Source organism: Streptopelia decaocto, assembly GCF_964273445.1.
Source record: "Streptopelia decaocto genome assembly, chromosome: 5".
Lineage (NCBI taxonomy): Eukaryota > Metazoa > Chordata > Aves > Columbiformes > Columbidae > Streptopelia > Streptopelia decaocto.
Genome location: NC_138659.1, coordinates 19,845,438 through 19,861,672, shown reverse-complemented (window position 1 = coordinate 19,861,672; position 16,235 = coordinate 19,845,438). Strand labels below are relative to the sequence as shown.

The following is a 16,235-nucleotide window of genomic DNA, read 5'->3' as shown; positions in this document are numbered from 1 at the left end:
TCTGTTCTTACATAAAAACAACTAGATTGGTGAAAATTGCAACTAATTATAGTGCAAACTATTTGGCACTCAGATCAGTTCAGTAATCAATTAACTGTATAGTAAGGAATAAGTATCTGTACTATGTACCAGTCTCAGCTGTATTTCAAATCAAATAGGAAGAAAATTTTTCCAAATCTTCACCAGAGTATCCTAGAATTTCTTTTGTGGGTGGTTGTTTCTCTTCTGGTTTTATGAATCAACAGTTTCCAAACAGAACAAAAGGCAAATCTCATCAGCAAACAAATCCCCCAGTTAAGGACCTCACAGTGCAGAGTTCTCTCAAAAATATACATGTATATACATAAAACATTCCTAGACGCTGCGCACCTTATTGAATACCAGCAGCTACAAATATTATCACTAGGGGATTTTCTTGTTAAACACTTTGCTTTTTCTGTAACATACATGTTGTAAGGAAAAATGTGTAATCTAGATACAGTTCTTTTTTTTTTTTTTTTCATCTGAAAGGCAAACATCCCATGAATGAAAATAAGGCTCATGGAGAAAAATAAGGCTATGTCCCACTGGTACAATGACATTAAATAAAACCATTATTGTGGTATAGGAAAATATTTTCCTTTACCACTACAGAGAAACAAGAGATAGGAAGTACCAGAACTTTGAATGCTGTCCTTGAACACCTAGGTGCATTTTGTGGACCTTCTGGCACTGGAAAACAACAAAACAGAGGCAAAGATTAGCATAGGAAAAAGTTACTTTCTATAAATCTTGAGGCAAAATAAGTAGTTCTGCCTTCTCCCCACCCAACTGCTCATTCTTGCCTCCTCTCCTGTTCCCACCTGTTGTGTCACTACAAGGTTCTGTGACAGATGAGTTGATTCACAGCCTCACAGCAGGATCTGCCGAGAAGGGGAAAGACAAGCATGTCTTAATACTTTTGGTAACACTTCTGTGGGAGAGGTTGTTTTCATTTCATTGCTTCCTTGTTAAAAACTAGAAATTAAGTAACTTTTTATTTCTATGTGACAGGAGATACCTAAGCACAAGCTATCAAAGCTTCGCCTAAATTCAGAGTTGTAGGCACTGCCCATCTCATCACAACTAAAATTGTTCATATACTTCTGAAGATGGCACCAGGTTGTTGTGGTTTTGGTGTATTTTTAATTTTTTTAATTGCCTTAGGATCTACTAATGTTTCACTAGTATCCTCATTTGAGTATATGCTAGGATCAGTGCATTTATTTTGGGGATGTTCCCAGTGAACTGCTTGCATACAGGACTGCAAAATAATGTGTTTGGTTTGTGAATGGAGAAGAAAGATCAAAGGACTTTTGCATAAGAATTTTTCTGTCATTTCAGAACCCCCTTCCTATGTTTCTTCCACTCAGTTTAAGCAGAAAAATAAAAAAGTTCCAACAACTAATCATTATGAATCACACATAACCGAGCTGTAACTGTTAATCCAAACCTCATTGATCAACATAACAAAAACAAGTATGGAATAAAGCCTAATACCATGGAAGCCAGGACTGAAACACATCAGAAGTTTGTTAGCTGGGAGATCTATTTGTTTGAGAAGTCTCTGGGGAGACAGACAATTAACTCCTCCAGTTCTCACAATTAGGCAGTTCTGACCACAACCAACCCTTATAGTACTTGCTCAATAGCTAGTAAGTTATTTCAGGATACTGCACTGGTTTTTGTTTGTTTTGTGGTGGGTGTATTGTTGTTGTTTTTAATCTACTTTATTTGGACTTTCCAGTTTTGAACCTAAGGTTCATCTGTTTTGAGATGTGTGCCATCTTCTGGTCAGTGATATTGCCACAAGTCTAAAACACTTAAATCTTTATAAATTTCTTTTCAGCATTCTGATTTGAGACATCAGAATTGACCCTGATCAAACTGCAAGTTTAAATGAGAAGCAATAAATACTGTGTTTATTCACAAATATGCATACTGTTTTTATCAAAAGACGAACCTGATAATGAAGCGCTGTGCAGTGAATCCTGTGAGAGGGTTTAGCTGCTTCTGAAAAGACATTCAGTACTTTAAAGTCTTGATTAACATTTATTTAAGCCAGTGGAAAGCTGGCACACAAAATAGCATACCTTGTTTTAGTAAAAGCCGGCAGTCTCCATTAAAATGTATATATTCTAAATAGCACTTCTGTATATGATATGTAATAGCTTCTTCAGTTTCAGCACATATACATAAACTAAGGAACACTGTGAACAGATAGGGCCAAACATCCGTAGTTTGACTTTAGATTTTCCCCAGGAAAGGCAGAAGCAAGAATGTAGGAATTTATATTTGCCCTAGCTATTAATATCATTAAAAACTAAAACCTGTTACAAAGAAGGGGAAGAGAATCCATGAACCCCTTAAAAATTGGATTACGGTTTAGGACCCTTCACATTAGTCCACCAAATAGTCACAGAAAACACTTTGATATATAGCTACAAGCTTTAAGGGTACAATGTTTTGAGGAAAAACAAGCATGTATTCATATACAGTCCTGTCATTCACAAGACATTCCTGTAGTTAGATGGTACCCGAATACAAAATTAAACGCAAATATCATTCCAAATCTGACAGGACCTCCTTCTCTTCCCTTTTCCTAATTTTAAAATCATCATGCTATAAAGTACACTAAAGATCTAATGTTCAGAAAAGAAGAGACACAGGAAGAAGTTCCATGGTCCAAAAATCTTCTAACTAAAGAAAACCATATAGTGAACTGCAGTGATATTTTCTAATAACAAACCAATGCTATTCTGAAACAGCTACGCTTATTAGTGTCCAAAGCATATTTACCAATTTTGAATTTTACATATACTTTAACATACCAACTACGGCAAGTTCATATCACAATGTTAAAACAAGTAAAACCATTTAAAGTATTGTATTAGAGATGCATTTTAATTAGTTCTTAAAATGATTCTAAATATTGTGTTAATTTTTAATAATCCATGTCTATTTGTTGCAGGAGAAGAAATCTCCCACAAAATATAAAGCTTACTTAATAAGTAAGCATTTTTAAATCATTCAGTATGACAGAGCACTGCAGAGCATTCTTCTTTCCCTGAAACTCCACCTGTTACAGATTTTGTAACATTTCTCAATCCAGAGAATTACAGCTGCCTTTTCCCTTTATGTCTGATCTTTCACCTTAATCATTCCAAGTGGATTCCAAAAATGTAGATGGTAGAATGCAGCCATCTTCTTTATGAAACAGCCAGCCCTTACACAGAAGTTTCTATTTTCAGAAAGCTGTGAAACTTTCACAAACATTAAGTCAGCTTGATACTACTAGTTCATCCAAAGCTGCCAATGACATTGTGAAATATACACAGAATGAGGCCTTTTAATTAACCAACTCTTTACTCGTAAGAAATACACAGTCATTAAAATCATTGGTTAAGCTAATTTGGATATGCACAGAAACTTAAAAAGAATTGCAGTGTGTCACTTCATGGATACTGTAGGAACAAGCCAATCCTCTGCACCCTTCAAAATTTCTGTCTTCGTAAGTCCATCATCTAACATTTGCTACCGGGCATTTACACACACAATTCAGCTCTGCTTAAGAAAAAGTCACCCTGGCCAAGCCAGTAAACTGTACTATCTAGAACACCTCTGCTGAATGTGTCATTGAAACTTTTTGGAAAACTGCTGCACGTGAAAATGCAGATTTTTTTCTCCAGGTACAACTGAGGCCACTTTAGCATTCACAAAGACAGCTATTTTTTATTTTTTCAAAAACATAATAGTCAAAGATACCAGTTTCAAAATCATTAAATTCAGCTTCTGGGAAGTTACAGGATGCAAGTTATTTCCCAAGTAGCAGAAACTGGATAAGACAATAAGACTAAATTTATCCTTTTTTTTTTCCCCCACCCTACATCCCACATCATGGCTGAGTATGTGCTCATCTTAAAAAAGCTCATCTATAAATTTTATTCTATTACAAAAAAACTTGTTGTAAATCTTTGTCTGACTCTCATTATTCAGCACAACAACATAGTTCTGTATTATCATGAACTATCCTTGGAGCAAACAAAAGATTACCAAAAAGAATCTAGTCACGATAGCTACAAAATGGTAATAGAAAACAAAGATAAATACTTATTTCTTTCTTCACATGAGTTAATTCTTTCTGTTTAGCCCCTGATACTCTATTTTAAAGCCCTACCAGTTACTGGGATCTTTGTCAGAAGCACTCATCTTTACTCAGTGAGAGAGGTGCTGATGGATAAATTTTGTGGTTCTAGGTCCATATAGAACACGACATTTGACAGCTACTGAAGAAACACCTAAATTGCTTTAATGGAACTTTGTATGAGAAATCTGTTATTTAATTCTCTTCATTTTCAAGTTCTGTATTGAACATCACAGCAGAACCATCACTGCTCAGTGTGACCTTGCCAGCAATAAGTTTGCATAACTTCTCAAAGGTACCACAAAGCCGATTCACTTTGGGAAAAGAAAAAATTGTTGTTAGAGGTATATAAACCACATTTCCATGGACAAATGGTTCCATGCTCTTTTCAACAACTAGTTTTCCAAGATCTTCTGAAAAACGGTTCATTGAAGGCTGGAATTGGAATTTTCTCTCAACGGGATCATTATTATATTCCTCATGTTCTGCCATTAAATGGTCCAGCAGACTTTGCTTAATATTTTGTGCTGTGAAAATAACTTCACTGACCACTGCATTCTTCAGGTATTTCTCATCTTTAAGACATGGATACACAGCTCTGAAGACCTTTACAACATACAAGAACACAAAAAATGTTTCTTGTTATCATAGGCTCAGATTTTAACATTTGCTTGTCAAAAAGAGCTTCTAAATGTGAACATATTTTTTGTTTCAATCTTGTTTTGCTTATTAGTTTAAGCATTTTCAGATAACAGGAAAAAAAACAGACAATATTACTTGATTTTATGTATTACAACTTCAATGGCCATTAGATAAGTTAACAGAACTTCCAAATAATCAGGCTTATATCTATTTATCTTATATCTGCAAGCTGTACTTGCACACCAGGCAAGGTGAAGCCCTTTTTAACTGTTCTCACACTTTCCACATTACTCATCATGAGGCTTCTAGGCAGGTAATCTCATTCCTGCTAGTTTATAAGAAGTGCTTTATACCAACACACTACCACTGAAGTTCCACAGTCTAGAACTATTTCTTCTTACTTTCTGATTACATCTGGAAATGTTGATTTATTCCTGCAAATTAGTTACATCATAAAATAAAAATTAATTTGATAGTCTGAGCTCGATAAGAAACACACGAGATATAACATGCTTGTTTAAACTCAAAGGATACTGATGTCAAAACTCCCTTCCTAATAACCCTGTAACAGAAGATAATGTAAGCAATTGCTAGGACGTGTCAGTCACTCAAGGTGTCTTTCCAAGTTTGCTGAGCATTAAAGAGCAACTCACAATTCTATTAAGGGCAGTAGATTACAGGTGACATTTCAAATGTATAGCATGTCTTTATAGCTTGGAAACTACAAAAGACACTCCCATAATGTCAGGTCATAAGTCAATTGAAGATACATATATATCTTTAAACAAATAAGTGCAATATTAGAACATGTTCACTGAAACAAATAATTAAAGGCCTCATAAGATTGAAAAAACACCCCAATATATTTTTCTTTTTGCATTATTGCTTCATGTTACCTCTGATAAAAAAAAAAAATGTCCTTTGATTTATGCCACAGGGCACTTAGGTGCATCAGGTTCTGCTGGTGCGACACACTGCAACACACAGCTGAGTACTTTACAAAAATATTATTGAAGTTATCTAAAGTGAAAGCCATTTAGTGCTAAAAACCAAAAAGGCTTGATGTACACCACCAGAGAACTAAGTAGATGGCAAGATCCTATGCCTCCAAAAAACCCAGAACTGGCTACCTGAAAACACAAAGATTAGGGTGTAACACCAAATGCTACCGAATAAGGCAAAGCATACAAAACAGGTCCTGTCAATCAAATTTCTGGGAAATGCCTTCCTCTTCATAATATATTTTGACAAGACTCTGCATTTCTTCAAAACATACACTGCTAGAAATGCTTTTTATCTTTTATGTATCTGAAAGAACTGTGTCACTGCTAACAACTACATGATGAAAAGATGAATAATTAGAGAAACAATTATAAAAATAGTATCACACTATACCTGGCAAAAAGGAGAATTTACATTCTAAGGATAATATTATGTTAAAATAAGAATGATTACCCATATTGCTATTTAGCAAATAACCTAAAAATTTAAGGCCTTTATACAATTAGAAACACAAATCACAGAATTGAGACTCTCTTGATCTGATGGTGTGTGTTAATCAGAGCTAAGACTGGACAGCACTAGTAGACCACAGAAAGAACACCTTCACAGGAAGGTCATAGAAAATTTTACTCTTACTTACCGTTTTGTAAACTGCTTCAGTGGGTTTCTCAGACTGAGCAGATTCACTGGTTTGAGGATATTTTCTAACAAACACACCTATTTGGGTACAAAACCCAACATTCTCCATTCCTGTTGGTGGGTGCCCTACGCCAGTAAATTCCACTGAGTAATCATAACGTCTGGCTGTCTCTAGAGCCCTAAGAAAGAAAAATTATTCTAATCATACTAAATATTTCTCTTTTACAGCAACAAATATACATTCTTTTACAGAAGCAAGACCCTGATCCTATGAATGCTTGAGTATAATTCCTCCAGTACTCCCATGCCTGTCAAAACTTGCTGAATCAGAGCTATAATCATATGCCTACCATAGTCTGAATCATTTATTATTTGTAATTTAGGTAACCAAACATTACTGTTCTTTCTAAAATATCTGCATAGAATATGCATGTACACAGTTGCTTACTCACTGCCTTAAATGCATTAAAAGTGAGCGAAAAACTACCAGTTTTAAAGAACAAAATTATTTAAGAACCTATAAAAAACATACACACCCCAAAACCACAAGACACCAGTTGATTGGAAAAAAAAAAAAAAGTGAGGTTTGTTGTATAAAGAGTAAAGTCTATCTAATCAAGGTTACAACAATGTACACGACATCTAAATGAAAACCAATCTTGTACTACTGTACATCAGCCAGTGTGAAAAAAGTGATGGAGTAGGGAACTAAAAACTAAAATTGCACTACCTACTTGCATCATTTGTCATGAAAAAGAAGTAAACAAAATCAATATCTCATGTATGTTAGAGGATATTTCAATACTTATATTTCAAAACACAAACATAAAAGCTCTCTCATGTCTGCTTCTCAAAAAAAATCACTCCTTCAATGATACCAATATTTTTAATTCACATATATCAAAAAGCAGAATCTCAATTTACTTTAAGTCATATAGAAGGTCTCTAAGGTATTCATCCTTCAGTTAAAAATGCAGGCAGGGTGTAGTATCATTATTTGGGGAAAAATATATGCCTCAAGTTTTGCAAAACTCTATACTCAAAAGTAACTGCATACTTTGAAGTTTATGGCAGAAATAACCTAATTGATGGGGCAAATTTTCCAAGATACAATTTCTGACCAGGAGCTGACTATTGAGGTATGGCACCCTTTACCACAGATTTTCTTCCACAACTGCCTGACAGTTCAATGTTATCACAGGACATATATTGTACTCCCTCTTTATTTTGTTTTTATTACATCTACTGATATTAGATTAAGATACATCTCCTGCAACCCTCTGTCATGTACATATGTTTTGCATAAAATCTTTCATTGTGCCATGACACACTAAGCTATCCTTAACTTTATTCAACATGCTCTGCTCCTGTGATTATTTGATAAATCTGTTTGCATACTCTTACCGAAAGGTCTGGATTAATTGAGTGTTTTGATTACACACCATACAAAGTGAGCACATCTCTTAGGTTTTTATGAAGCATTTCTATAGCAAGGTATTATTATCTGAAAAGGTTAATTAATACCTTACACTTCAAATGCATTAATTGTAATAAAGATATAGAAAAAGGAACATAAAAGTTTTAAATACTTTTTGCAGAGCAATCACAGTAAAAGCAAGTCCACTTAACAAACATCATAAAATGCAAAACCCCCAGAGCATGCTTAACTATTTAACAGCATAGAAACGTTTCACCAAATCAGTAGGTGTGAAGCTGCACTGACACCAAACCACATACACACACTGTTCTGAAAATGTATAGCTTATTGCTTTCTCACATTACTGAACACTCACAGCTGTTCGCATACAATGCTCAGTGAACTTACCAGCTTTGAAATTGCGCTTGGTTCCATTCAAATTTGTGGTCTGGATGCCTGAATAATGCTTTGCCGGGAAGCAAAGCGTTAAATTCAGAATTTGGAGTACTGATCACAACTATGCGTGGAGCCATGAAACCAAACACCACTTCAGGAAACTTCACTAGTTCTGATTGTTCCAGGTGCTCTATTCTGTAAAGGATAAGTTTATGTATGTCTAAAACCACTCTACTGTATTTCAATCTTCTTAACAACCTGTCAAAAAAAAACAAAACCAAACCTGCCTCTCTACCTTGTTAACTTTAAGCCTCATTCTACAATATTAGTACTGACACTGTGGCTGAATGGCAGCTTAGAGGTTTTTGTCTGAGAAAATTTCCTCTTGCATTTTCTACTTTTTCATCAATATCCTTTTTCCACCATAATCTAGCACCACTTGAATTTCTTAGTATGGTTAATTTAAGCACAGGTGAGAAGATGCCACATTCTACTACTGTTCTGCATAAAAGGTTTGATCAAGTCTGTTTAGAGTATGGACAAATTCCAAACTGAACCCTAATGAACTTGGAAAACTGTAGTATGTTGGTGTAATACTCACAGTTCAATACACGTTACCAAGTCAAAACCAAGCATGCAAGGATCTTTATGGGCAACTGAACCTTGATGCAAGGTAATAGTTAGGGGTCTTTCAGCCGGTTGCAAATAATCACCAGGAAGAGGAGACAACCTATGCCTACAAAAGTATTAAAGACATTATGTCATAGAAAGGACCTTCAGACATGATAAATTGTACATGCAACTGAACTAGCCAATGCTCCACATAGATACCTTCTAAATCTCAAAAGGTTTACTATTTTACAGGAATTAAAAAAAAAGTTCTAATACAAACACTTTTTATTACTATCTACAATAGGGCAGAAAGAGCAAAGGAGTTAAACCAGCAGTCATCCTTCACGTTTACAAAAATTTCCACCATACTGAAGCCTCTTGCAAAGCTGCTTGTAAATTCTGATAGGAGCTCAACTCTAGACTGGCTTAGACACACTTTACAGGGTTTTGGGGGAAGTTATCAGTTAAGCACCTTAACCTTTTTTTCCCCCAAATAAAGTAGATGGAGAACTAAAATACATGTGCAAATTTCATTCTGAAATACTGCATCAGACAAATCACACAGTAAACATTAAATAAAAGGCTACTTTTCTTCATTCTTTAGAAGGAGCAAGTGATAATGTCACCACCAAGATCCTACATATTAATTGAAACCGTATCAGTCAGCTTCCCAGAGAGAAACTTCGTTGTTCCTCACTGGTCTGACTCATGCTTCAAAGATCACATACAGTTCATATTTTAGAGCCATCTAAGCCAGACATAAAACATGTAGCTAACTAACCCTCCCACTTCAAAAGAATTAACAAGGATGAAGTCCCCACCACGGTGACTAAAAGAGAGGTACATGCACATTTCAAAACAATCAGATTTTCATACCCCAGTAATGTCATTTATAAGCATAAACAGATAGTACTAGTTAGTGTAATGTGTTAGTACCTTTACAAACATGTGTATTTCTCAGATACACACACCTTCAGGGCCATTCCATGACTTGGACCTTTGCTACATTAGCTGATGTTACGGCCACCTACAGCTCAACAGTCCCCACACACAGGTGCAAAATAACTAAATAACAATGGATAGCTCTTCACTTGCCAAGCTGCGATTTCTGCATTTACCTTCACTTTGAAATTCTTGACAAGAAATGATGTAACATGCCACTAGGTCAAGCCAAATACAAACCTTAAATTAACACAATGCAAGAGCTTACATGTTCTCTTTCATTACACTTGTGCAGATATCTAGCCCAGCTAACTCTTCAATACAACTGCAGAATTTCAGCATCCAGAGAAGAGTACAGTCAGCACATCCTAAATCTGCCACCTGTAAATCAGATATTAAATAACATGTAAATGCTGCATATTTCTAAATAATTTCAGAGACTTTCATAAAATAAAAGTTCCACATTTATGTAAAAATAACATTTTAATGAAAAATAAAGCATTTCACAATCATAACTAAAATTTACAGTTACAAGCAGTATAGACATGGATTTGAAAATTCTTTCTAAAAATGTTTGCGAAGATCCTACAAGATGTTTCAAATGGATTAACCTTTTGTTATTACAGCTATAAACAAGTACATGTAGAACATCCCAATTACTCTGGAGAATGTTTTCCACATGAAGGCATATTCACTCAAATAACTGTACAGCATGATTTTTAAGTATTAAAGGTGCAGCAGTTTTCATATTGATCACTGCTTTTCACTCGTCTTCTTTCTATCCAAAACACTGAGAACAGGCTCACCAGCAGCCAGGTTAGCAGCGAAGGATCTGCATAAAACAAGTTTACAGGCTCAGTCTAATGTTTAAGTGGGGAAGGCTGGGGATATTCAGAGCACAAAGTCAAATATAGAATAGAATTTTTTTCCTGTAAGCCAAAGACGTAGTTGAGTACACAAACCAAACCCCACTGTTCTTTCTCAGGCTAAGTCAAGGTTGAAGCACACTGCTCAGTACTTAGTGTGAAAATCCTGAATTGTTTCTGTTCAGCTTACCTCTATCCTGCAGGTAAACAGAAAGTTTACACTGCCCCATTTCACATCCTAAATCAGGAAATTCAAACCTTTAAATACCAATGCAACACTCCTGAATACAGTCTAATTAAGAGTAGATTATAGTGCCATGACCTCATAGACTGGATGAGATTTTTATTAGCTACTTAAAGTATGATTATGTGAATGCACTGAAGATGCACTTCTCATCAATTTCTTGAACGTTCTCTAAGATATTAACATCAGTTCTGTGGTTCAGCACTGAAGACAGAGGTATTTCTCAAGTTTTTACATTTTCGAAGGAGGTGCTAGGTAGGAGGACACATTAGAAAAGAACACTAGACAATATTACTTAAATAATTTAACTTTTCAAGATGACTTATCAAAACAAGAGCCCTGACATATTGGGGGGGGAAGGAGGGGGGAAACAGAAAGGGGTGACAAGACCTTAAGAAAGTGGAGGAGAGTTAGCCTCACGTAATCCCACACTCTGAGTGTCACATCTCATCTGAGAACATCTATGTGAATGATGAGGTAAACGTCATACTGTATATGGAATTATCAGCTCTAGAGAGCAAAACCAAACAATGGTGAAAGCAGCTTGAACCAAAATCCTCAGCATTAAATTAAAACCACAATGCCAACCTACTCTCCAAAAGAGGTTCTGGCATTTTTCATGTTTAGACTTCCCCTCTTCCCATTAATTAACATTCATTATATGCACCCCTGAAAAACAAAGCATGATCATCAAGTGCCTAGTAAGGAAATTCAGTTCTAACAACAGCTCCTCCACTACTATTGTTTGGTAATTAGGTCAGTAGGTTATCTAGGCATTTCCCATATTCCTGAGATACCTAATGCAAACTATTTTTTTTTCAAATTTATAAAAAGACAAAACATACCAACCTTTTTAGGTTTGTATTTCCCCACTAAATCTTTAATGAACTGGTAGCGTTGTTTGTACAAAGGAGGTGTAAATTTAATAACTCCTGTAAACTGTTCTTCTTGAAAGTTCTTATCCATTATATTTTGCTAATGCTAAAATTTAAAAAAAAGTTAATTCTTATTTTCTGAAGCATTTTGTAACATATCAAATTATAGAGTTTGCTGTTTTCAGTGGTGTTCAATTCACAATTAAGCACAGGTAGACTCGATCCCAGTTCTATTCAGAAAATGACAAAAACATAGGAATTAGAGAAATTAGGCGCTAGCTGCTTCCTCCACATATAATGATGTAAATAACCAATTATAAATCATAAACAATCATAAAAAGCAAGTTTCGTAACTTGTCACTCTCTATCCTGCACACATATGTAGTGTTTACACAACTGCAACATATTTAATCTTCCTAAGCTTCTCTGGCAAGTGCAGAAAAATAAATAATTCATCACTTAGGTGCCTGCTTTCTTGTCTCTCATCTATCATTTGTTTTATCTTACAATTCAGATTATTTGATATCTAAATTTGTTTATGTATAGCTCAATGCAATTTCTGCAATGTAAAAACTAGCAGGAAATATATGAAAAATTACTTTGTTGTGCAAGAGGAAAGGTTCTGCTAGGCCTTAGCTTTAGATTTACTACCAGCTAAACCTTGTTACCAGTGCCTGTATTTTATAATTTATCTAACAGCATGGAACTAGTCATATCCGTTAGTGCATTTCCAACTTACCTACCTTTTATTAAAAGCTACATTTTGGCACACATATTTAACAAGAAATTTCCCAACTGAAAATAAGGCCCTGATAAATGATGAGTGAACTCCCCAGAGCCACCCATGCTCCCCAGCGGAATGCAGCCCAGCGCTCAGGAGCAGATCTCACAAGCACCAGGTCCAACACAAGCAGAGCAGCTGGGCCAAGCCTGCTGACAACTTGAACGCCCCATAACGTCTTTCATGCATAAGTATAAATATATATTTTATATATATATGTACAAAACCAGAAACAAGCCCGACGTTCACGCCAGCCATTTGTCTGCTTAGTAGCAAGTGACTCTGTTGGGCTTCTCTCCCCAGTAACTGCCTGGGCAGCCGGGCCACTGCCACCCACCTCATCATCCTCACATGCTCCCGGCCCGCAGGCTGCACCCCAGCCCTTCCCGGGCTCCCTACCCAGCAGCCCGGCGCTGCCTCAGCCCACGCCTCGCCGGCCAGAGCCGCCCCAGCCCGCGCCGGCCCGGCCCGGCCCGGCCCGGCCCCGGCCCTCGACCGTCACCGGGTATCTCCTAGGGCCTGCTCCTCGTCATCCGCGGGGCTTGCGAGGAGCGTGACTGGGCCGCCCCCCAGCAGCCATGTCCTGGTAGCCATTCCCTGACACCCCTGCCCTTTCCCCGCGCTCCTCTCTCCAGCTCCTGTTCCTGACCTCCCACCGCCAACCGCCTCCCCGGTGCGCAGCCGCCCGCGCCCGCCTCAGGCGCGACCTATGAGCGGCCGCCCGGCCCGCGCCTGCCGCTCCCCTCTCTCCCGGGCCCGTGCGCGCGGGTTCCCGAGGCACATCTGGCCCTTCGAGCAGAAAGACCCGACGCTTCGGCGTCGTTGGGAGCGCCGGGAAACTGCCCCCAGCACCAGCTGGCGGCCTCTCCTCCGCCCCGGAGTTACAATGCCGCACAGCAAAACATTTATGTATTACATTTTATAATGTAGAGCGATGCCTTCTAATCCTCATTAATACAAGACAGCTTAGCATCACATGAGCATCCAAAGGTCCGCCTTGCTGTATTTGTCTCTGCCTGTGCCAGCCTCCCTCTGTGAAATTAAAAGGTGATTGGCAGGAAGGTGTCCCTAATTTTTACACTAAAGAAAAAAAATCCGCTACTCCTTGTGCTACTTCTTTTAGGTTCTGTGTGACTCGGTACAGCTCCCGTGTCTGCAGAGGAGTTTGTTATTTCTCCATAGGAGAAACTGATGCTATTGCGCTGGTAGCGACAGGGTCAGGATCCAGTGACAGGGTGAGAGCTCTGCCAGGCGGAGGGAGGCACAGACCACAAAAAAAAGACAATCGATGTGTTTCGCAAGATTGCATAAAGTATTTTCCACACTGGGGCAAGATTTGTCTCTCAAAGAGCAGGCAGCTGTTTGGATGCACAGTGAAAGCAGAAAGGAAAATACGGTTCCACATTTCCTGTTACTTTTTCTGTTCACAAGTCCGTAAAGCGCTTTGTTAATGATAGGGTGGGGCTGCTCTGTGAAAAGGACGGTGTGCACTGTGTGCCTGGACCCAAAAGAAAGGAGGATTGTGGTGACAGTGAGGGTTGAGAAGATTTGTTAACTAAATTAGACCACAATTCAATGCTTTCAGTTTAGTTTTCAGAAAATACTAGAAATTTATATGCTGATACCTGTCTGTGATGGCTTAAACTTGAGTCTTGGCTAAGGTTAAGTTTTGCAGGATGTGGCCTAGACAGAGGATACACAGTTAACAGCAGGTTAGCTATGTTGTTTACTCAATAGCTAGGAAATGTATTTAAGTGTGCTTGCAAACTGGTGATCCAGACATTTTTTTCAGAAATCTCAAGTTATTGGAATGGTTCCATTCTGTTTGAGCTTCTTTGGTTTTCGGAGCTTGCAATACAATGGTAAATAGCTTTTCTTTGTATTAATTTTGGTTTATGAGTAGTAGAAATAAGGAACTGTCTGTACAATTTCACAATTGTTTTCCTACCATTATCACAGTGAAGTGCTAACAACACTGTATTCAAATAAGGCAGCCTGAGAGTTATATCTCCATCAGTTTGGATTGCAAACAGGTTTTAAATACATGTTGTAATATTACCAATCTTTACCTATGTAGGAAATTTATTTTAGACTGTATGTAACACCTGGTCAATTATTTTTGTAGGATTTTTTCCCTAATAAGATTTAAAGACCTATATAACCCAATTGGGCCATGCACAGAAACTATGTTTTTATAGGGAATAATTCCCATTAAATCCCTTTGACTAGTCTAGTAAATTGATTTTTACTTTTTAATTACATTTTTTGCTTTTTAGAAGAGAAAATACAGGGTGTTTTTTTCCTTATACGGTGTTAAATCCTCCTAACATTCTCAAGGAATCATAGAACAATTTATGTTAGAAGAGACCTTTAGAGGTTATCTAATACAAGCCCTGCTCAAAGGAGGTCCAAGTCAATGAGGTTTCTCAGAAACTTTGTTTCAAAGGTATTTTTCACATTACAATCTCAAACTGAATTTCAAGTTGCATTCAGTTCAATATGCCCACAAATGAAACAGGTTATTTTTAGAGAAGTATGTTACTTTTGTACCATATAGAGAGCAACAATTTATATGACTATACTGAAATAAAGGCATCTCACAATAGAAAGTAATGAATCAAAAAGTCTTAAACTGCTGAAACTTACTTTATCCTTCAGTAACTGGGATGAGAAAGACAACAGTACACAATTCCTTTATTTTCCCTTTAAAGCTATAGTGCATACAACTAAATAGTAATCTAATGCAGCATTGCTGCCTGAATACTCCTATCTACACTGATACTTGACAAGAAAATGCATGCAGCAATACTGCCTCATCTGTAATTTTAGAGTTAACAACCACTGCTCTAAAAACAGATTCAGAGGATGTTCAGTAACTAAGTACTAGTTTCTTTCTCCTCAGCTTCAAATAACAGATTAGGCCCATTTGAGAAAATTCAGAATTAACTGTGCGAATGAGAAGTGAGGCTAGTCTCTTACACACAGATCACTGTACTCTTTTATAATTATATATAGTTCCTTGCAGTTTGCAAGTGAAAACCACCCCCTGGTTGATTTTTTTTTCTTTGGCTCTGTTCTGTATAAAGACCGGTTGGGATGCCTGAGGGAAGAAAATCTAATTTGCAGCAAATGGATTTATAGGTTACAGCTATATCAAAGGTTTCAGCATTACCACCAAAGAGGGACTGTGTAAGAAGTACAAAAATGTTATCCTATACAGAGGAAAAAACACTGAGGTTTGGAACCTATTGAATAAATCTTTCAACAGGAAAAGATAAATGCATGAAAACACGTTTTGGGTAACAACAGAAATACAGGCTGTCTTCAAGTGATTATACAAGAAAAATTAAGGAGGCACTCAAAGAGTCAAGGGCACCCTGAACAACGACAACAACAACCCACTCAGCTTCAAAGAAAAGTTACTACTCTCACTGTCTCCAGAACAAGATTACTTCACTGCTATAAGGCCACTTTCTTAGAATTAATGTTGTGATTCTTTCTGTAATTTCATATGAGATTGTTACGTGGACACTTACTGTATCAAGATGGTAGAGTCATGAGAAGAGTAACAAAGGTTTTGTGAACAACTTTAGAAATCAGCCCCCATGGGAAGTGGAGGCTGAAAGAGGTGTGAAGAGCCTAGATAGCACAGTAGGC

The 16,235-nt window shown here is 37.2% G+C and overlaps 1 protein-coding gene across 8 annotated transcripts; it reads right to left on the bottom strand.

Moving 5' to 3' along the window:
- Positions 1 to 2,298: 2,298 nt before the first annotated feature.
- HENMT1 (HEN methyltransferase 1) lies at positions 2,299 to 13,220 on the bottom strand. 8 transcript variants are annotated; one of them, XM_082052344.1, is made up of 7 exons: positions 12,916 to 13,220; positions 11,772 to 11,903; positions 10,081 to 10,193; positions 8,860 to 8,994; positions 8,271 to 8,453; positions 6,447 to 6,624; positions 2,299 to 4,768 (listed from the first exon to the last, which is right to left on the bottom strand). In XM_082052344.1, exons 2-7 carry the CDS (start codon positions 11,886 to 11,888, stop codon positions 4,358 to 4,360), a joined length of 1,137 nt encoding a protein of 378 aa, XP_081908470.1. In that variant the 5' UTR covers positions 11,889 to 11,903; positions 12,916 to 13,220; the 3' UTR covers positions 2,299 to 4,357. The 8 variants fall into 8 exon arrangements, with proteins under 8 accessions (XP_081908470.1, XP_081908469.1, XP_081908471.1 ...); XM_082052343.1 differs by having other exon boundaries at positions 12,978 to 13,220; XM_082052345.1 differs by having other exon boundaries at positions 13,081 to 13,219.
- Between the last annotated feature and the right edge of the window lie 3,015 nt (positions 13,221 to 16,235).